Here is a 23977-nt window from a genome sequence, read left to right as displayed (position 1 = left end):
GCTTTATTTACTTCTGAGTAATCACACACAAGATCAGGCTATAAAAGTTGTCAGTCTAGCAATGAATTGCCTTAAGAATTAGCATCATAGGTTGAGTTTGGGCTATGCTAGAAGAATCTGTTTGTTTCTAAACATGCTTGACAAGATGTCTCAGTAGGATATAATGTTCCTTTGTGAGCTGTTATCATCTGTCCATTCTTATGCACACTCCATTCAGACACTTGATACCAAAGAGCTGCTCTGACCAAGCTAAACCACCTATTAGTCATTTCATGGATAGAAAAGTCCGGAATATTATGTTTAAAAGTAAAGGTAAAGGTTCCTCTCGCATATATTTGCTAGTCGTTCCCGACTCTAGGAGGGGTGCTCAACTCCGTTTCAAAGCCAAAGAGACAGCGAAAAGACGTCTCTGTGATCATGTGGCCGGCATGACTAAATACAAAAGGTGCACAAAACGCTGTTACCTTCCCACCAAAGGTGGTCCCTATTTTTATACTTGCATTTTTTATGTGCTTTCGAACTGCTAGGTTGGCAGAAGCTGGGACAAGTAACGGGAGCTCACCCCATTACACGGCACTAGGGATTCGAACCACTGACCTTTCGATCGACAAGCTCAGTGTCTTAGCCACTGAGCCACCATGTCCTTGTACCTATTAGTCATTTCATGGATAGAAAAAGTTCAGAATATTATGTTTAGTGATGCTGAAATACTGAAACACCATCTCCGGGAGACAGTGGAAGGGGTGGCCTGATGTGCTATGGTCCATGGGACTGTGGAGAGTTAAGCATGACTTAGCAACTCAACAACAACAAAGACTGAAAAAGCTAAAGGTAACACAGGTAGTCTCTGGGTTATGACATTAACTGGGACCAGGATTGCCTGGTTACTAAATGATGTGGATGTAAAGCACAGTGACAAGTGACTGCGTTGTTTAGCACCAGCAATCCAGCAGTCCCATTGTTGTTGTAACCACAAGGCAAGTTTCCCAAACAAGAAGAACAGAGCTGCTGTGGAGTTTTGAAAGAGTGCTACTGGGGTTGGGGAAGATCAGTGGAAGTCTTAGGAGACCTAATGTAGGCACACCTGAATTGGGGAAGGTCAGGGGAGGGCTTGGATGGCCTGGCAAAGATTATACACAAGCACAGAAAGGCTGGGAAGGGATGGATGGCACAGCAAAGGTATAACCAAGAGAAGGCCAGGGTGAATTGGAACTACCAGGGTGACTTTTGGCCTTCCCAACTGGTTTCCTCACTTTGTTTGTAGGAAGCTGGCGGGAAAAGTTGCAAATGGAGAGCATGTAACCTGGGATGCTGCAACCTTTGTAAGTGTGAGTTGGCTGCCATGTGCTCAAATTATGATCATGTGACTACAGGGGCACTGAGACAGCAGGAATTTTGAGGACCAGTTGCAAGTACCACTTGTCCAGTACCATTGCAACTTTGAATGGTCGCTGAATCAATGGTTGGTAAGCGAGGACTATCTGTAGAAGACAAGGATTGAATAAATTCGATATATTTGTCCTTCACCAAAGATACAAAATTACTTATCTACCATGGAAAAAGAAACGCCAGCATTTGACAAGTATTGTTACCAAGTCAGTTTCCATCATACATAATATAATGTACTTTGAATAATCATATAGTACAAAATAATGTTAACAGATGATAACTTGCAATATTGTTTCTACTCATGGGGAAATATGCTGCCTACAAGCAATTGGTTCATGTAGATTTAAAGGAAGGAAACAAGACTGTTCCACTGTGGCTAATGTTCATTTCTTCTAAGTATGTCAGAGAAATCTGTCAAGGTTTATTTCCCAAGCGAAACAGAGTGATCCACCCAAGCGGATGAAGATGAATGAATATATAACCCAAAGATTCTGTTCTGGTTCATTTTGAAAGAGATCTTAGATCTAAGTAGTATCCGGGGTGGGGGGAGGAAAGTACACATCCCAGAGAACAACTGAATACTAAATTCTAGACTGGAGAATAAATATTCTCCCAAAGTAGTAAATATTGAGAACCAGTCCTTGATGCATAAATTTATTTCCAACTCTATTAAATTCCATAGAAACAGAAATTTGGTATAATTTTATGACGCTAAAGAGTTTTCCTCCAACTGAGGATCCAATCCTCACTGCAATAAATAATGTATTGAAGTTTACATTTCAGGCGCATGGCAACCCTTTCCTAAAACAGCATTCCTATTTGGAATGACAATTTCAAAGTTGTGTTTCAGGACGATAATCCTTTTGAAGTAACACGGCTTGGTGAAATTTTCATATGACCTAGCAAAACAACCGGAGACCAGCTGTTAGATTTTTGATACGTTAGGCTTGCATAAAACAAACTGAAGCTTGGATATTTATTCAACCTTGTCATCAGAGCAGCCGTTTGTCTTTTTTCATAAAGCAAGGTTGTTGTTGTTTTTTAATGCTTCAGGACAATGACAAAATGTTACATTCTGCAAACAATGGCAGGGCACAAAAACAGCGTTTGAACTTCCTGGGGTCCCAAAATATCAAAACAAGAAATTCACAATATCTGAATCGTGTGGATGTTTAACCGCCAGTTAAATAAACATGTCTACTAAAGCAAAGTCTAGGATTCTTCCTAAGTAGTAACATATGATTTTTCTGCAAATAGATTGGGTCTCTCTCTCTCTCTCTCTCTCTCTCTCTCTCTCTCTCTCTCTCTCTCCCTCCCTCCCTCCCTCCCTCCCTCCCTCTCTCTCTCTGTCTCCCAATAGTGGGGAAGAGTATGGCTGGACAGGTATATGACACCTTTTGCCAGCTGGATGGGCTGGGAGGGAACGGGGTGTGTGTGTGTGTGAAAGTATTCAAAAGTCATTAAAGTAAAGCCAAGCAAAGACAGTTTGTGGCAGTTTATGCTGCCTCCAGTATCAGCAGTCTTCCATTTATATTGACAGTCTAAATCCACAGTTGCTTTCTACCAGTTTTAGGAAGAACTGAAAAAATTCCATAAGCTGACAGCATTTGTGTGTAGTCTTGTGCCAGAAAGGGAGTGGCATTGTTTTTAAAATAACTACTGTCAACTATACAACCACACTTCCATAGGAAAAAAGGAAGGGTGTTAATGAAAGACCAGAACACACACAGGATGGCATTGCTGTAGCGGGTTGGCAATGAAACCCTGTCTTTACCTTCATTGTTAATAATTAGGAGCACACCCAGTTACTCACTCCCCTACCAGTCACTTACTGTGGCACCTGCTGTCCGAGACAATCACCCTCTCGCTCTGACCCCGGGCCCCAACCCTGTTAATGTTTAAAAAGGAATTAAAATCCTGTCTTTTTCCTTTGGTGTCCCACCCAAAGAAAGAAGGAACTATGGCTTACATTCATTTTAATTGAATTGCTTATTTGTTTTTGCTTATTTTTGGTTTACTGCAACCCTCCTAGAGTCACAAAGTGGGACAGCCAAATAAATGTCATAAGGAGGTACATTTTAAAATAAAGATATATAATTCTTAGATATAACTGGTGTACATCAAAGAGGTTTGGAGAATCCAAACAAAAAGCATGACAATTGCTTATCATGTGCTATTTGGAAATCAGTACAATACAGAGGTTACGGCATTAGACTAGAAACCAGGAGACTGGGAATTCACCTTAGGCATGAAGCCAGCTAAGATGATCTTGAGCTGGTCTCTATTTCTCAGCTCTAGAAAGAAGGCAGTGGCAAACCACTTCTGAAAAATCTTGTTAAGAAAACTGCAGGGACTTATCCAGGCAGTCTCCAAGAATCAGACAGACGTGATTGAATGGAAGGGGGGAAATCAGTATAGAATCAAGCCAAGATCAGAGAGTATGCAAATGTTTAGTGTTGAACTGTTTCAAGTGTGAAACTTCATAAAACATCCTGGATTGAGTGCAAAGCTGTTTTTTCAAGTGCAACATGGGCTGTTTCAAGTATTTTGGATATACTGAAGTGAAAACCAAGCTGTTCCAAAAGCAAAGTTCTTTTTATATCAAATATTTCCAGAATATTTCAGGACAGCTCATCTGGTGCAATTTGTAATTTAATTTAAATAAACAATCCTTTGATTGGTATAAAATACCAGTTATAGGACTCATATCGCAGAATGATTCCATTCTTTCATGGAATAAGATATTACACGGCCGAGGAACTTGTTGCGGCCTGGGAACGGGCCGTGGCGGGGGCCTTGGACCGTGTCGTGCCTTTGCGGCCTCTGACCCGGCGTAGGTCTCAACCAGCTCCCTGGTTCTCCGAGGAGCTGAGGGGGATGAAACGCCGGAGAAGACGCCTAGAGAGTTCTTGGAGGTCCAGTCGTTCGGAGGCTGATCAGACACTAGTTAGGTCCTATACTAGGACCTACCTAGTGGCAATGAGGGAAGCGAGGCGTTGCTACGTCTCCTCCCTCATTGCGTCGGCAGATAACCGCCCGGCCGCCCTGTTTCGGGTTACTCGCTCTCTCCTTCAACAGGGAGAGCGGGATGACCCGTTGCAGGGACGTGCTGAGGAGTTTTGTGGTTATCTATACAACAAAATCATTCAGCTTCGGGACGGCCTGGACCAAAATTGGGTTGATCCAGGTGGGATGTCGGAGAGCCGTCTTGTTTGATCCTGTGGCTCCCGAGGACATGGACAGGTTGCTGGGTAGATTGAACGCCACCACATGTTTACTGGACCCGTGTCCCTCCTGGTTGGTGCTGGCCGCACAGGAGGTGACACGAGGCTGGCTCCAGGGGATTACGAATGCTTCTTTGTTGGAGGGGGTCTTTCCGGCCGCCTTGAAGGAGGCAGTGGTGAGGCCTCTCCTCAAGAAGCCTTCCCTGGACCCAGCTGTTTTAGGTAATTATCGTCCGGTCTCCAACCTTCGCTTCGCGGCGAAGGTTGTAGAGAGTGTGGTGGCATGTCAGCTACCCCAGCACCTGGAGGAAACTGTCTATCTAGACCCGTTCCAGTCCGGCTTTCGGCCCGGTTACAGCACTGAGACGGCTTTGGTTGCGTTGGTGGATGATCTCTGGAGGGCCAGGGATAGGGGTTACTCCTCTGCCTTGGTCCTATTAGACCTCTCAGCGGCTTTTGATACCATCGACCATGGTATCTTGCTGCACCGGTTGGAGGGATTGGGAGTAGGGGGCACCGTTCATCGGTGGTTCTCCTCCTATCTCTCCGATCGGTCGCAGACGGTGTTGACGGGGGGGCAGAGGTCGGCCCCGAGACGTCTTACTTGTGGGGTGCCTCAGGGGTCGATTCTCTCGCCCCTCTTGTTCAACATCTATATGAAGCCGCTGGGTGAGATCATCAGTGGTTTCGGTGTGAGGTACCAGCTGTATGCTGATGACACTCAGCTGTACTTTTCCACACCGGACCACCCCAACGAAGCCATCGAGGTGCTGTCCCGGTGTTTGGAGGCTGTACGGGTCTGGATGGGGAGAAACAGGCTCAAGCTCAATCCCTCCAAGACGGAGTGGCTGTGAATGCCGGCATCCCGGTACAGTCAGCTGCAGCCGCGGCTGACTGTTGGGGGCGAGTCATTGGCCCCAATGGAGAGGGTGCGCAACTTGGGCGTCCTCCTGGATGGACGGCTGTCTTTCGAAGACCATTTGACGGCCGTCTCCAGGAGAGCTTTTCACCAGGTTCGCCTGGTTCGCCAGTTGCGCCCCTTTCTAGACCGGGATGCTCTATGCACGGTCACTCATGTTCTCGTGACATCTCGTCTGGATTACTGCAATGCTCTCTACATGGGGCTCCCCTTGAGGAGCACCCGGAGACTCCAGGTAGTTCAGAATGCGGCTGCGCGGGTGATAGAGGGAGCCCCTCGTGGCTCCCACGTAACACCTCTCCTGCGCAGACTGCACTAGCTGCCTGTGGCCTTCCGGGTGCGTTTTAAGGTTTTGGTAATGATCTTTAAAGCGCTCCATGGCATAGGGCTGGGCTATTTACGGGACCGTCTGCTGCCACCGAATGCCTCTCACCGACCCGTGCGCTCTCACAGAGAGGGACTCCTCAGGGTGCCGTCGGCTAGGCAGTGCCGACTGGCGACACCCAGGGGAAGGGCCTTTTCTGTGGGGGCCCCCACACTCTGGAACGAGCTTCCCCCAGGACTTCGCCAACTTCCTGACCTTTGAACCTTCCGCCGCGAGCTTAAGACACATCTATTTATCTGCGCAGGACTGGACTAGAATTTTAAATTTTTAAATGTTTAAATTTTAAATTTGGTTTTAAATGGGTTTTATTATTTATATCTCTATTTTAAATATGCGGCCTATGTAATAAGTTTTTTAAATTAATGTTTTATCCTGTATATATATATATGTTTTTATTATTATGGCTGTAAACCACCCTGAGTCCCTAGGGAGATAGGGCGGTATAAAAGTATGAATAATAATAATAATAATAATAATAATAATAATAATAATAATAATAATAATAATAATAATAATAATAATACAGGTAGTTCTTGACTTACCACCATCTGAAGTTATAGTGACTATTACAGCACCTCCACTTGATCAAAATTTGGTTGGATGCTTGGCAAACGGCAGGTGTGTATGACAGTTGCAGTGGCCTGGCGTCATGTGATCACCTTTCGTGACCTTCCGATGAGCAAAATCAAGAGGGAAGCCAGTTTCACTTAACAACCCTGTTAACTAACAACTGCAGCGATTCACTTAACAACGGTGGCAAAAAAGATCATAAAATGGAGCAAAAACTTACCTAGCAACTATCTTGCTTAGTAATGGAAATTTTTGGCTCAGTTGTGGTCGTACATTGAGGAGAGCCTGTACTGCATAAGTCAATGGACAAAAGCATTTATGCTTTTCTTTTTTTAAAAAAATACATATTTCTAGTGTAAAAAAATGTTTGTTGGGAGAAAAAATGTTGACTTAGCACAACCTTTGATACTGTCAGTTGTCCACATTTGATCCCTTCTTTGTGCTGGTACTACAACTCCCATATTCCCAGAAAGCATAATGTTCCAATATTAAACATCCACATTTCAGCAATATATTCTTATGGGTTGTTAGGAAAGCCAGAATTTATGGTTCTAATAAGTTCTGGACAGATTGGGGAAGACTGCCCTAAATTACATCTAGAACTGATACAGACAGAAAAATTTGCTCATAGTTATATTTACCTACACATATTATCATTTGACAGAGGAACATTTAACATCAAATACGAATGGGGGAAAATCTAATGGATGTGTAACGTTTTCTCTGTCAATTGAGAAGAGATTCTTTGTCCTTGGTATTTTAAAAATTAGCAATCTGCCCATAGTCTTTATTATTTCTTTACTAGGTTTAAATTCTCCTGAAAGTTATGGGTACAAGTTTTAAACTTATTTCGTCCTAATCAGCAATACTGTATGTGAGTTCTGATTTAGCAGCTCAGGAAATGGCATTGTTCTGTATAACAAGTCCTGGAAATAATCCTATTTTAGAATCCCAACACTGAAACAAACTTTTAAGCTATATCCCAGTAAACCCTTGGGTAAATATAGAAAAGCAACTTCCTATATGGGCCACATGTGACGTGTTATCTATTTCTTAAATACGTTTTGATTCACCATGTGCTTCTTCACTAATTCTTCTGGTTATTTGGGGGAAGTAGCTGGTTAGTCTACTCTTCCACTGAAATATAATAACATGGATTATATCCAACGTTATTTGAGGGCACCCTGCTCATATAAGGTTATTTTCTTTCTCCTTCCTCTACAGCCTTCCATCTGCCTTGACTCTGCTCCAAGAGATGCCGCTCATCCCTCTAGAACATATGTGTGGCACCCAGGGGTGGGTTCTACTTACCTTTACTACTGGTTTGCATCGTGCCCGTGCTCCTGCGCTCGCTTTCTGCGCAAGGGTTAGGGTTTCTTTCTGCACAAGGGTTACGGTTAGGGTTAGGGTTGCATGCATGTGCAGATCAGTTTTGATGACGTTCGGGTCAGTGGGTGGAGCCTCCCACCAATTTTACTACCAGTTCTATAGAACCGATCCAAACTGGGGGCAACCCAGCACTGGTGGCACCTATGGATTTGCAATGGGAATTTTTTTTTATTCTAGCCTACAATGTATATGGATTTTATTTATCAGATTTATTTGGCTACCCATCTCAGAACAGCATACAGTTAAAAAAAAAAAAGTAGCACATATCCTGAAACCATTATAAATCATAAATGCATTCTATCCAACAATGTAAGAACCGTAACCTCAGAGAAAGGACTAGTTTTCCACTTAAAGAAAAAAAGCAACACATCAAATGTGCAAAAGCTTAAGGGAAATTTTAGGGTGCTTTGGGTAACTGCAAATATTTAAATCTTTTAAAACACATAAAGAATTGGTGTTGAAACATTAGTATCTGAATAGTACAAGTGTTAAACTTTTCCTTAAAGTAGCTGTGAAATTTCATAGCTGAGAATTACTTTCCCTGCTGGATGTCACTTGTCACCAAATGTTAACGCAGGCGGCCAGCTCACCCAAACACAAATGTTTCTCATTGGAAAATTGTTATAGTTGATAAGTTCTTCAACTGTGGTGCGCATTAGAATTTTGTGATGAAAATGTTTTCCACTTGACTAATTTTGTGCATCGGGCTCACTTATTCACTTATCTCGATATTCCTTCAGCAAATAATTAGGATGCCTGCTCCAATATCGGGCTTCTAAAGTTTGGAGCCTGTCTTACATCACAGGGATAGTTCTGCATTTAAAAGTAAACTCTAACATGAGTGGGTTTACTTTTACAATCTTCTTGGCAGTGTTCTTTGCTATCCCTGTCTTATGGATCAAAGCTAAGGAATCAATGAAGTGGGTTGAGCTGAAAAGTCAGATCCAGCCTCCTGCTGCCTGAGCAGGATGGACAATGTCAAGAACCCAGTTTAGATTGGGATCTACTAGCAATCATTCACATTTTAATTGCACAAAAAGATAGGAGACATTCTTCTGATATTTCATGCAAGGAAAATTCTTTAAAATAAAGCAAGAGTGCAAGAAGTACTATATCCCCCATTTTCTTTCCAAAGTATAGAAGAATATTAGACACTGGACTGTTCAAAGGACTTCTAAGAGCTGCTCTACAAAATGTATTAATGCAAACCAAGTACAGGTAATGCATAACTTACAACCATTCACACAATGACAATTTGAAGTTACAATGACACTGAAAAAAGTGACTTAAGAACATTTTTCTCACAACTGTTGTAGCATTTCAACGGTCACATGATCAAAATTTGGACATTTGGCCACTGACATGTTGCCAGGGATCATGCGATTTCCTTTTGCAACTTTCCAACAAGCAAAGTCAGTGGGGAAGCCAGATTCAATTAACAACCATGTTACTAACGTAACAAGGGGTCGGAATAGCTCAGGCTGTTAAGAAGCCTGTTATTAGAACACAGCAGCCTGCAATTACTGCAGGTTCAAGCCCGGCCCAAGGTTGACTCAGCCTTCCATCCTTTATAAGGTAGGTAAAATGAGGACCCAGATTGTTGGGGGGGCAATAAGTTGACTTTGTAAAAAATATACAAATAGAATGAGACTATTGCCTTATACACTGTAAGCCGCCCTGAGTCTTCGGAGAAGGGCGGGATATAAATGTAAACAAAAAAACCCAAAAAAACCACAACTGCAGTGATTCACTTAACAACTGAGGCAAGAAAGGCAGTAAAATGTGGCAAAACCCACGTAACAACTGTCTTGCTTACCAACAGAAATATTGGGCTCATTTGTGGTTGTAAGTTGAGGATTACTTGTACTTCTTTTCAAACCATTAAAGCAGGCTTTTCTTCTGCAAGATTCAGATAGCTCTTTTGAACATTGTCCACAATTATCTGCATATGCACACACAAACAATATTTCATCAGTGCTGGCAATGAAACAAAGCCGCTGTGCTTTTACATTCTTCAAAAGGGTGTAAGGATAGGCTTCAATGCAGCAGTATAATCCCAAGAAATTTAAACAGTGGACACACAATAATGCCCTTGGGGAATTTTTTCCTTCAGAAACATATTTCTGAAATTTCTGCTCTAATACAGCTAAGAACACTTGACTGATCATGCCAAACACTACCTGAACAGGGAATATGAAATATCTGTTCCTCCTAAAAAATGTGGGAGTTCAAATTTTAGCTTATTTCTTTTTTTCACCCAGTTCTTAAAAACTACTGGAGTACCTATTGCAAGTAAACATAAAAGCACAAGGTAAAGAGAACATTTTATTTAATCAAAAGTAATCATGCCAAAGAAAAAGTTCGCTGTGAAAGTTCATTGTTGTCACTCTGCTTAAGCCAAAATGACTAGTGCTGGGTATTCTGAAGTTCACCTATTATTTTGCACTGCATTCTGCCATCAAATAGCTCAAGGCAATCTGAGAGGCAACTGCAAATAAAACTCTGCTACTTCTCTTGAGCAGCTCTTTTCAGGGCATGCTGTCAATTAGCATTGAGAAACTTTTATTTTTTTCACAATAAATCTCTTTCACAATAAAATATATGATGTTTCTTGGCATACACTTTATTTATATGGCTCACCTAGCAATTATTTCTTATACCTGCATTTAGAAATTTAAAAAACTCCAAAGGGTTACTTATCTGACATCTTAACAGACATGCTCCAGGTGCAGTAATAATCATGTCTAGCCGTTCGGAAGCTGATCGGACACTAGTGAAGTCCTATACTAGGACTTACCTAGTGGCATTGAGGGAAGCGAGGCGTAGCTACGCCTCCTCCCTCATTGCATCGGCAGATAACCGCCCAGCCGCCCTGTTTCAGGTGACTCGCTCCCTCTTACACCAGGGGGAGCGGGATGACCCGTTGCAGGGACGTGCTGAGGAGTTTAACGGTTATCTATACGATAAAATCGTTCAGCTTCGGGATGGTCTGGACCAAGATTGCAGTGATACGGGCGAGATGCGTGAGGGCGGTCTTGGTGACATTGTGTGGGATGAGTTTGACCCTGTGGCTCCCGAGGACATGGACAGGTTGTTGGGTAGGTTGAATGCCACCACGTGTTTACTGGACCCGTGCCCCTCTTGGCTGGTGCTGGCCACTCGAGAGGTGACACGAGGCTGGCTCAGGCGATTCGACCGCTTCTTTGGTGGAGGTGTCTTCCGGCCGCCTTGAAAGAGGCGGTGGTGAGGCCCCTCCTTAAAGCCGTCCTTGGACCCGGCTGTTTTAGGTAATTACAGTCCGGTCCCAACCTTCGCTTCGCGGCGAAGGTTGTAGAGAATATGGTGGCATATCAATTTCCCTTGCACCTGGATGAAACTGTCTATCTAGACCCGTTCCAGTCCGGTTTTCGGCCCGGTTACAGCACGGAGGCGGCTTTGGTCGCGTTGGTGGATGGTCTCTGGAGGGCCAGGGACAGGGGTTGCTCCTCTGCCCTGGTCCTATTAGACCTCTCAGCGGCTTTCGATACCATCGACCATGGTATCCTGCTGCGCCGGTTGGAGGGATTGGGAGTGGGAGGCACCGTTTATCGGTGGTTCTCCTCCTATCTCTCCGACCGGTCGCAGTCGGTGTTGACGGGGGGGCAGAGGTCGGCCCCGAGGCGCCTCACTTGTGGGGTGCCGCAGGGGTCGATCCTCTCGCCCCTTCTGTTTAACATCTACATGAAGCCGCTGGGTGAGATCATCAGTGGTTTCGGTGTGAAGTACCAGCTGTATGCGGATGACACCCAGCTGTACTTTTCTACACCGGACCACCCCAACGAAGCTATCAAAGTGCTGTCCCGGTGCCTGGAGGCCGTACGGGTCTGGATGGGGAGAAATAGGCTCAAGCTCAATCCCTCCAAGACAGAGTGGCTGTGGATGCCGGCATCCCGATACAGTCAGCTAAATCCGCGGCTGACCATCGGTGGCGAGTCATTGGCCCCGATGGAAAGGGTCCGCAACAGGCGTCCTCCTGGATGAGCGGCTGTCTCTAGAAGACCATTTGGCCGTCTCCAGGAGGCGTTCTACCAGGTTCGCCTGGTACGCCAGTTGCGCCTTTCTGGACGGGATGCCCTATGCACGGTCACTCACGCACTCGTGACGTCTCGCCTGGATTACTGCAATGCTCTCTACATGGGGCTCCCCTTGAAGGGCATCCGGAGGCTACAGTTAGTCAGAATGCGGCTGCGGGTGATAGATGGAGCCCTCGTGGCTCCGTATAACACCATCCTGCGCAGGCTGCACTGGCTACCTGTGGCTTTCGGGTGCGCTTCAAGGTTTTGGTGACCACCTTTAAAGCGCTCCATGGCATTGGGCGGGCTACTTACGGGACCGCCTACTGCTGCGAATATCTCTCACCGACCCGTGCGCTCTCACAGAGGGTCTCCTCAGGGTGCCGTCGGCGCGGCAATGTCGTCTGGCGACACCCAGGAAGGGCCTTCTCTGTGGGGCCCCACCCTCTGGAATGAACTACCCCGGACTTCGTCAGCTTTCGGACCTCCGGACCTTCCGCGGGCTTAAAACGTATTTATTTAATTGTGCAGGGCTGAGCTAGATTTTAAATTATTGGTTTTAAATTGGGTTTTATTTGATATTTTAATTCTAAATTTACGGGCTTGTTAGAATCAGTTTTTTAATTGTTTTATATTGTATTTATATGTCTTTTAAATGCCTGTACACCGCCCTGAGTCCTTCGGGAGATAGGGCGGTATATAAATTTGAATAAATAAATAAAAATAAATAAATAAATGCATAATGGCTTAGATAACTTCATAAGTGAGTTCATAAGACTAGGATGAGTTACAGCAGTTCTGCACATCCCTGGGGCTTCATCCTTTGCCTCTAGACTTAGAGAAATGAGGCACAAAGGACAACTTCTGTGATGGTGTACATCTTAAATACAGGTTATGGAACATCTTGATCATTTATCTTCTAAATTTGGTGAAATTTCAACTCTTCAAATCCCAAATGCTAAAGTTTATTTATTTTCTCTTTGTTTTGAAAAAGAACAAGTACCATTTTAGCAAATGGTGACTAAAACCTTTCCCCTATGTATTTGAGTCTACAAATTAACCAAAACAATAAACATTTGGGTGGCATTTACATTTAAGTAATGAAATTATCTAATGGCAATATCAATTTCATTTCAGGATGCAAATTTTTATTCTTTTAGGTATAGTCTTCAAACAAAAATAAATAAATAAATGCAGATGCATTTGTTCAATAAAACCAATCAAAAGAATGATAGGCTTAAGCTTGCATTGTGAATGTGGTTGTTTGTAGACCTTCCAGAGTACTTAGGTGGAATGGGCAATATAGAAATTTAATAAACAAAAATATCCAACAACAACTCCCACCCTCTAATATTAGTGAGTACTATAGCTTGGCCTGTCAGTGCTAGAGAGGCCTATAGCTGTAGGCCTCAGATTGAAGCTATCTGGGTTCAAGGCATTATTTTGATTAATGCTATGTGAGGGAATTTGGCTGGCCATTTGGTTTTCCAAATCTCCTCTACTTGAACCTTTTCATTTATTCTCCCTGAGTTTCAAGTTCCTCCTTAGAAATTCTACCATAGCTTCTCCCAATCTCAAGAAGGGTTATGCTGCAAGCAATCCACACAGGAGTAACAATTGAATTCCCTTTCAACCCATACTCTGTAGTAATATACAGCTGAACCCATGAATCCCATTCTAGAGTTGAATGTATAGCTATTGCAGGAAGAAGTATCAGACATTGTTGCCATAATGTTAACAAGGCAAGAAAAACTAGATCAACTTTTGAATCATTGCTTAGATTCAAGCTCACCAAGATAGCAAAGGTTAAATTCAGAAAGCCTGAATAAAAGTACATCAGTAGTTTTCAGCAAACCTTGGCAGATATAAGAATTGGAAAGAATCAGTTCCATTCTAAACGATGCATTGCATATGCACAACAGTTTTTGGTTTTAAAATTCAGTGGACTCTTAGATATCAGTTAGCACATCAGTTACCAATCTTTGGACTATTAGCAGATAAAATGCTTCAAGCAACAGAATGTCAGGATTTACGGTACATATTTACCTTTTAGTCAATATGCCATGTAGCTATCCAAGGTTCAAGATCTGCAATCCAAATTGTTAACTTAGAAAGAAATCCTACTGACCGGAATCAAATTTACTCTCAAGGATATATGGAAAGGATTGAACTTTTATATTCTTGTGGCCATATTGGTTTTTGTCATACAAGGGGTTTCAAAGCCAATGCCAATAACTTCCATTCAAATTAGCTTCCGTTTGCCATGGATCAACCCATAAATGGTAATGTCAACCTGCCAATCAAATACAATCCCAGTTAGATTATGCCCCGCCCAGTTTATTACCCCAGACCCCTACCTGCAACTCCTTTTCTGAATACTTCTGAGGATTTTTGCTTCCTTGGCTCTTCTTCCGAAGCTTCTTTAATTCACCCTGGCATTTCTCTACTCCGTCCCCTTTATTCCTTTGCTCGGTCTGGTACTTCTTTAGTGCAGCCTGAAACATGGAAGATGGGTGGGAGTGCTGAATAGCTGAAATAATAATAGGCTGAAGACATGGGCAGAGATTTCCCCTGTGGGTAATGAGAATAGTTTATATGCTTCCTGCAGGCAGAAAGGTCTCAACCTCACACCTGCTGTAGAGGACATGTTTTGAATGAGGGCACATTGATTAGAAACAAAAGCTGTCTTCCTTTGGGACATGCCAAGAAAGCATTTCCCATGAGCCCTGGGACTCTAATTCCAATACACAATTCAATATATAGTGCAACCCTTCCCGCCTCCCACAAAACTATGTGAATCTCCTTTTTAAAATAAATAAATAAATGAGAATCCCTATAGATTTATTTTAAATCACGAGCATCCTTACAAATAAGCAATAATGAAACCATAATTTGTCTGAATAAAATGATCTTGAATAATTTTTTTTTCTTACAGCATTTATTCCAATGCTTATTCCAATGATCTTGAATAAACACTTCTCTTAATCTGCACCTTGCAAAAACAGATTAAGGCACCTGCCAGTTCTTGCAAACCCATCCCTTCTATAAGCAAAATTTATAATTTTGCTCATTGTCAAGTAGCTGAACTTTGGTAGCTTCATAATGCCATGTTAATAACCAGAGGTGGGCTTCACTTAATTTAACAACCGGTTCACCCCAGCACCAAAAATGTGAGCGCGCATGCGCGCAGCCTTCTCCACATGCACGTTGCTTGTGCGTGTGTTTGCACGCATGCGCACAGCTTAAAAAATGCAGCTAAATAGGACAGCATAGCACCAGGGTGGGTGCCTGCAGGTCACAACTATGCGTTCCCCCGAACCGGAGTGAATCGGCTGAATCCCACCCGTGTTAATAACTACATAGTTACTAATCCAATCTACATTCAATAAAAGTTGCTTGGTACTTACACTTAGATACCGTGAATCTAGCTCTACTTTCTGCTCAAGTTGTGTTAGTAGTTCATTGTGGAAGGACTTCAGCTGAGAAGTGAATCGAACAAGCATAAATATTAATATTAATCATTGGACGAAAACTATAACTAAAAACAGATAATCTACATTAAGATACCAAACAAATCATTCCAAGTGGATGATAATAGAAAATGGAATGGCAGATAAATATAGTAAAATGAAGTGAAATAAAGCAATGACGCAATAATGGATAATTGGCATAACAAACAGTTGTAAGTAACATGATTGAATTCTTTTTTAGAGGATGATTTTTGAAAATATTCTCTAGCTGTAGACTACTTGATTCAATTATGCCTTGCAAATAAAGAAGCATATGTCATAAAAATAAAAGTTTCTCATTTCTAGTTAGTAGCTGGAGAGAAGACAGAAAAGGCATGCAGGTCAACTGTTAATCGATTTCCCCACTAGGCTGAGATTCAACATAAATTTCTATGTAAAATAATCTCTATTTCTTATTCTTTTGAGTAAAGCTTAACTGGCCACTCTACTTATAGGTCAAGGCATAATTAAGGACATACCTCTCCTAATTCATCAGGAAGCTACTTGAAACCAATCAGATTTCTTGGACATTTCAAAAGCCAGCACATGACTTGCAATTTTGTTTGGTCCACAATTTATTCAACTGAGGTCCCTATTCTTACTTAAAGGACTTGGCAGCTATTCTACAGCAGATGTGTTTCATTTTAAATCCACGTGTATCAAAGGCTCTGCAGGCTGTCCCTTGGCCAGGCTCTGCAAAAAAAACAAGTTAATAAGAACACAAGTGCTTACCATCTCTTCTAACTGATTTTGAATCTGTCTATGGACTTCAGCCATCTGGAACAGAACATCCCCTGGAAAAAGTAAGACAAAAGAAGAGAGACTACATAAAAAAAAATCTAAGAGACTGTTCTGTATCAACCTTCTCTTCCTCTCCATCCCAACTGCAGCCTTAGTTAACTGTTTCCCTTTGCTGAAAAAAGGAAAGCTTATTTCAAGGATTCATTTAAGACTAATTTAGATTAGAAGTGAATATACAGCAGTGGCATCCAGCCATGAGAATGAAGACAGGAAAAGCAGATATTGATCCTTGGTGTGATATTGATGCCTGGCTGGTGTGTTATAATAAACAATGTAAACATAGTGTAATATGCAATTGAAGCTGCTCTGAGTTGCTCAATAAACTATGATTTACGTCTTGGTTTAGTTTACATGTGACTGCAACCAGTGCATGTTTTGCTCAGGCTAGCAGATGGCCATTCCTTTCCAAACACTGCAATAGCTAAGGATCTTGTGCCTTGTGTGTATTGATGAATTCCCAAGAGAGGCAATAAAGGCAACACAGTTTTTTGCAAGTTATTTATTCCCTTGGAAACTCTCTTTCAGATCTTCAAGCAAATGAATTTTCCTAGAGGAGACATAGAGTCAACATTGGCCTCTCCCCCAGAGAAAAAAAGATCTAGAAAGTTAACCCTTTAAACTTTTGCTAAATAAAGGGCATCTGCCACTGCTTCCCATTTAGCAGGAGCTATTTGATACCAGTTGCCTTTTAAAGAATAGTGGCTCCTTTCAAATATTAGGCATGTCTGCTATGGAAATATCTCCAATCTCTGATAGTACCTACTGCTAGCTAATTATATTCCAGCTAAGGAGAAAAAATGTTTGAAGCAGCAACAGTAGCACAATATCTTATAAAGTAAGGTAGCAAAATACTTTATAAAGTAGCACAATACTTCATAAAGGTGGGTGCAACTTTATAAATATTGTAATGCTGCAATATATAGGACAACCTGAAAAACTAGTAAATATGAAAATGTGCATCTTGGAATTTTGTTATTCTGTTTACAATTGAACAATATACTTAAAATTTGTGCAATTGGAAAACTACCGGTATGTACCAAAATGTTAATTTTAGGAAAAGTATATATAAAAGTGCTTGCAAAAATGTGCAGATAGATCAGATGTGTATGTTAGACATGTTCATGAAAATACACGTACAAATATTTCTGCAGACATTTTGAAGTTTTGGATGGATGGATGGATGGATGGCGAGGTTGCCAAATAGAGTTTGCAGTCAGTGAAATAAAAAAAAATCCAGTAAAAATACATTTGAATTACATGTTAGTCTTGTCAAGAATTTAGTAAAAAAAAAAAAACCTCACAAAGTAATGTGTTCTGGAGGTCTGCAAAATTCTTCCAATTGTATTTTCAACAAAATAATACAAGAATGTAGAAAGTGCACACTAAGCATGGATATGGTGAAAATCCTGCACAGTTTGTTACAGATTTATACAGGCATAGTTGGAAGGGGGCATTTTGGATATTGAACCCAGTCGCCTCGGAACCCAAATGTAAGCATCCCAAACAGATGGCTATCTAGTCTGACCCTGAACATATCCATTTCCTTTCCTACACTATTGGTTCCACTGCTCCTCTTTTTGCTAGGAATATTTTTTTTCTACCATTCAATTACAATTTGTCTTCCAGTAACTCAACTCCATTATTCCATGTTCTGCACTTTGACAGGTTAGAGAACAGATGGAGTTTCTTCTATGTGGCATTCTTTCAGGTGTTTGAAGTGAGCTATTTATCTTCCCCACCGTCTCAAAGTTAAGTATACCCTGTTTCTGTAACCTTTCTTCCTAGGCTCTATGAAACTTGGATTATCTTATTTTCCCTTTCCTCAACTTGTTCGTTTATCTGATTCCTTATCAATGCTTAAAACCAGACTATAATTATATAACCATATATAACTATATAACCAAACTGGAAACTATATGTCTGTTCTTAACGCCCTAGAGCAGTGATGGCAAACCTTTTCGGCACTGGGAAAATGATTGCTTTGTGATCTCCTTTAGAAATATACCGGATAGTATTATTATCTGACTAATCTACATTTTCCCCAATCCTGCTTTTTCTGTGTGTTAAGGAAAGGGACATTTGTTCTTTGCAATTGTCTTCATCTGTTCTCCAGGATTTCTCAGAAATACAAGGTACAGCCAGATCATCACCAAGTATTTTTAGTCTAAAAGCTCTAGAGTAGACCAACAGAGATATAAACACATTCAGAGTGAAGTGATATTCCCTACTGGTATATTTGGTACTCCCAAACGTGTCTTGAATGTAGCTCTTAGGCTAAAAGCAGAGCTGATTAGAGTAGATGCAAGAGCTTAGCTGGTTATATTTATTTATTGGTTTAAATTCATCTATCACCCCTCTGATTGCTCTATTTGGTTTTATGTGATACCTTTCAATCAACTGTGGATGAAGTTCCTTACTTTCATGAGGCCTCACCCATTTTATATAAACTTGGCTGGTCTCATGTAAAAAAAACACCTAATAGCTAAATAAGTACTTGAAATTGAGTTGCAGTATAATTTGAACTGATTTTCCAGCTTTTGCACAATTAATCACAAAGGTATGGCTCTCTGTCTTTACTCACTGACTCATCTGAACTACTGGTGGGCTTTATAGGAATTGCTGGAAAGAATTCAGTATTGTTATAGGGCAGATATTGCAATCTTCTTGTGGCTTATCATCTCTATCCGCGTGGCATATACAGAAGATAGAATCAATTACATAAGTTATTTTACATTGTAGGTTTTATATCATATTGTGCCAAAACTATATTGCTCTTCTCTTAACAGCAGTCCCTAGTCAATCTAATATTTCCTATGTTGACTTCCTCCTTGCTGACATTGCAAAAAAAGTGTTATTCGGTAACAAGATTCCTGCAGGGGATCTATAGTAGAAAATAAGATAGATTGCTTTGTATGCTTTTCCATTGTTTATTTACTAGGCCTTTTTTCTATTTCCTTTCTTTTACCTTGTTGATGGTTTGCTATAAAAATATAATACAATTTAAATTGAATTGGTTATCAATCACAGCTTCTGTCAATTATAAGCTTCAGCTCTGCTCCTTCATCTTGCTCAGCGCAATTATCTAACAGAACCCAAAGCGTCTTTTCAGGAAAGACTGAGCCAAAACAGAATTTGAATAGTTCAGGCTTTTTATTATTTCATCTTAGCATTTTGCCATTTTTATTCACTTCCTTTTATTTTGAATGAATTCGAAGTAGAGTTTTTTTGTTATTCAGTTAGTTTTACCTTCCTACCACCAGCTCTACATTTCTAGGTTGCATATAGCTAACCTTCCCCAGTGACTTGTCACAATTTCTGTTTCCTGTGTGTGTATATGTGTTTGAGATTTACTTAGCCTCTTTTGCAGCTACATTGGTGTCTTCTGTTGTTTTCCTTTTTTCCCCCTTGTTAGAATATTTCAATTGCATTTTTAGTATTTCCTCTTTTAGGAACACGCATCCATCTTGACCTCCTTTTTCTTAACTTCTCCTGCCATGAGATGTTGTCTTTGCTCCCTAGTATATTGAAATCTTTTTTCTTGAGGTCCCAAGAAGTGTGTTTAATTATATTCAGTTTCCTTTAAAATCAAAAATTCCAACTATGCGTGGTCAGTTTCTTGTTACAACTACTATTTTACTAACTATATTTATTCAGATAAGTTGTCCCTTCTGGCTAATATCAAGTTTTTAAAAAAGGAATTCTTTTATGCTTTCTTTTATCCTCTGTAGGAGAAACTTGTCCACATGACAAATTTTGAACTTTCCTGAAGATACCATATTCGTAAGTCTCCTAACAGAAATCAGGAACTTAAAAGTTCCCCTTCAATACAGGTAGTTCTCACTTATTGACTGCCTTGTTCAGTGACTTGTTACGATGGTCCTGAAAAAGCTTTAACAACTGTTCCTCAAATGAGCAGCCACCAGAGCATTCCCACAGGGACATGATTGTGATATAGCCACATTACGACTAGTGAGCATTTACAAGTTACAGCATCCTGCAGTCAACCTGATCCCCGTTTGCAACCTTGATAGCCAATGTCTGACAAAGTCAATGGGGAAGCCAGTAGGAAGTCACAAGTTGTTGGTTACATAATGTTGCACTTAATAACCTATCATGATTTGTTTAATAACCATAGTGGAACTGACATCATAAGAATGGCATACTCATGTGACATTTCACTTAACAGCCATGTTGCTTAGTGATGGAGTTACCAATTCGAACTGTGGTTGGTAAGTGAAGACTATCTTTACTACTTCCTGCTTCTTTGAAAGATCTGCAATTTGTTTTTGGAAAGCCCCATCAACATTTTTTCCTTGGTTGCTTAGATGATGATAGACATCAGCTACAGTATTGCTTTTATTTATGCTAATCTTATTTAACCTAGATGCTCTTTTCAGTTTTACTAACTTTTGGTCTTTTTATTTTATAGTGCAATTCCTCTTTCCTTTCTATTTTTTTCCTCTTCCTTCTGAATATATTTTTCAGCCATGAGAATCACCCTATTAGGTCACCCCTGCATTTATTAAATTATGTAAGATAAATTGGAAGAGTTATTAAGCAGACTTAATTAGGTGAGACTAACAGCAAGGAATCTGTGCCTCTTCAGATGTTACTTAACCGTAATTCCTAGCAGCTCCACCCAGCATGGTTAAGAAACTGCAGAGAAAGATTGACTTACTTCTCAACAACATTTGGGAATTGGATAATTCCCTATCCTGAATGTGCAGAAAAAACAATTCTACCAACCTGCCTTCCATTGAGGACCTGTCTACTGCATGAGTCAAAAAGAGGGCTGTGAAAATATTTACAGACCCCTCATATCCTGGACATAAACTGTTTCAACTCCTATCCTCAAAATGACTGCACTGCACAACAGAACAACTAGACACAAGAACAGTTTTTCCCCCGAATGCCATCACTCTGCTAAACAAATAATTCCCTCAACACTGTTAAACTAGTTACTAAGTCTGCACTACTATTCGTTCCCATCACCCATCTCCTTCCACTTATGACTGTCTGACTCTAACTTTGTTGCTTGTATCCTTACAATTTTATATTGATATTGTTTCCTGATTGCTTATTTGTACCCTATGACTATCATTAAGTGTTGTTCCTAATGATTCTTGATGAACGTATCTTTTCTTTTACGTACACTGAGAGCATATGCACCAAGACAAATTCCTTGTGTGTCCAATCACACTTGGCCAATAAAAAATTCGATTCCGTTCCGTTCCATTCTATTCCATTCTATTCTATTCTATTCTATTCTATTCTATTCTATTCTATTCTATTCTATTCTATTCTATTCTATTCTATTCTATTCTATTCTATTCTATTCTAGTGCAGAAAAAGGTGCAGGCTGATGAGCTAGGGAACAAGAGCTGATGTCCAGGGCATGTAGGGCATGTCAAATTTTTCAACTTTCAATTTTCAAACATTAGGGTGCTCAAAAGTTGTGACATGCCTTGAAGATTGTAAAAATATTTTGGTTACTTTAATATAATTTAGATGTGCTTGGTAAGTAACTACATAAATACCATTTCATAAACATGAGGACTACCTATACTGAGTAAACAGGTAAAAGGTCTATGGGGGGGAATGCCAGATGTTTATTTCTTCAAAACTACCAACAACAATTTCTGATTATTACACTCACAGGGGACTCTACAGTTCTGTTACCTACATGAAGCACCTAATTACATCCCCATTTTGGAAATGTGCATATCAGACTTTTATAAGTATTCTGCACCCATGAGTTTTTTGTTATTGTTTTTGATACAATTTATATTGTTAAATTATTCACACACACACACACACACACACAGAGAGAGAGAGAGAGAGAGAGAGTATTCTGAGACCTTTCTAGTTGTGGCTGTATTTTTGTTAGAACTGAGAAAGATAATCTGGATAAATCAAGGCCAACATTTGGGTCACAAGGCCAAAATGATCATTACTAAATTAATGCCTCATTCAGACCATTATATAGTTTTAGAAAAGTGGAAGGGATTGGTTTTGGGTAGGTTTCTTACATATTTGCCTGTAAAAAGAGAGAGAATTCGAACTAGAATGTATTGTTTCTCTGTGTCATATGATACATGGGGGTATATGCATATTTACTTACTTATTTATTTATTTATTTTGTCATGTTCATGTAGTGTATATTGGAGGTGGCGACGCTTTGAGAGCTGTATGCTATGAAATTTCATTTTAATGTATGCCGATCAGTGTACATTTAAAGTGATGATAAAGTTATTCTAATCAATTTTAAGGAGAATTGCTCTGTTTTTCTCAGGGAATGGCTTCAGCAGATGGACAGGAACTTCCCCCTCCTTTTCCTCCAGACTTTTCCTCCCTTTTGTTTATACCACGAGATTCTAAACATTTCCTACCTCTAGACTAGGACCATGATAAAGCCTGCGAGCCAACAGGTCTCCAGTTTCAAATCTAATCTCCATCATAGATTTACCAGATTGTCTATTGTCAAGCTTTCACTTCCTTTCAACTCTTCCTTGAAAGATGAAAGATGAAATCATCATCACTTTGATCACTTAAAAAAAGTTTAAATATTGGTTAAATTGGTTTAATTTAACAAATATTTAAAGTACAGCTAGCAACAACAGGCCTACAAAACTGCTGATGAGCACAGCTATCCCATGAGCCACAGAGACATTTTCCCACTTGTTCATCAGATTTATTTATTTGGAGGCTTAAAGAATAAAAATAAATAAAAAGGAGATATGATATGACATATGACAGTGTTGGCGAACCTTTTTGGCACCGAGGATCGAAACAGGAGCATGCACGTGCACGCGGGGGAGCACCTCCCTGGCACAGACACGTGGGAGTGCCAGAAACTGGAAGAGAAATTCCCCGGCACGCATGCCAGCTGGCTGGCTAGCTGGCACGCACGCGGTAAACCAAAAGCTCAGCTTCCTGGTGCACGCATGCACGCCAGGGAGCTGCTCTTCCAGTTTCCTGCACTCTCACGCGTGCAAAGACCAGCTGGCCAGTGCATATGTGCGCGGTGGAACCTGGAAGAGCAACGGGCGACAGCTGGTGTGCCCAGAGAGATGGCTTTGTATGCCCCTTCCAGCACACGTGCCATAGGTTCACCATCACGGACATATGAGATATGATAACAAGTGACTGTTATCAAAAACCAAACTAACCAAAGAAGCTCAACTACTCCCTTTTTCCAAAGCCTGGGAAAACAACCAAGTCTTCAGCAATTTGAGGAAAGTCAAAAGGGGGGAAGCAGTAGGAAACTCTGTTGGGCCACAAACAGGCCTCCAACTCCCAGCTCCTCAACTCTGTCCCAGTAGGATGCCATGGTCAATGATATCAAAAGTCACTGTGTGATCAAGGAACCCCAGGATGGATGCTCCACCACAGATAATCCACAAGTGGAACCAATGCTGTCTGTGTACTGGATGCCAGGCTAAAACCTGACTAAAACGTATCAAGATAACCCACTTCCTCTCCAGGTCCTTTGGAGTTGCAGAATGTAAGGAAGATGACCCTGCCAGAAATATGCAAGAATCGTTATCTAGGCAAAAGGGGTTGAAATACATTTGAACTTCTAATAAACAATACAAAATTTGGAAATGGCTCAGGAAGGATAGGAAGCTGGGGAAGGTATATAACCAATCTCAGTAAGGGTAGATTTAGCCTTCCTGTGGAGGTGATTTCCTGCTCTGGCCTGCATAGTAGGGCTGACAGGAGCTGAAGCCTGACCACCT

The 23977-nt window shown here is 41.0% G+C and overlaps 1 protein-coding gene across 2 annotated transcripts in view; it reads right to left on the bottom strand.

The window, feature by feature from the left end:
- Positions 1-23977, bottom strand: part of BAIAP2 (BAR/IMD domain containing adaptor protein 2) — a 190646-nt gene that overhangs the window by 73607 nt on the left and 93062 nt on the right. For both annotated transcript variants that reach the window (XM_058170713.1, XM_058170712.1), the window contains exons 4-6: positions 16170-16231; positions 15336-15407; positions 14286-14423 (exon numbers count right to left, since the gene is read on the bottom strand). In XM_058170713.1, coding sequence (XP_058026696.1) covers positions 14286-14423; positions 15336-15407; positions 16170-16231 — 272 coding nt within the window. The remainder of the gene's footprint in view (positions 1-14285; positions 14424-15335; positions 15408-16169; positions 16232-23977) is intronic.

Source organism: Ahaetulla prasina, chromosome 2 (assembly GCF_028640845.1).
Source record: "Ahaetulla prasina isolate Xishuangbanna chromosome 2, ASM2864084v1, whole genome shotgun sequence".
NCBI lineage: Eukaryota > Metazoa > Chordata > Lepidosauria > Squamata > Colubridae > Ahaetulla > Ahaetulla prasina.
Note: the sequence above shows the minus strand (reverse complement) of the source record. Positions and strands in the feature narration are given on the sequence as shown.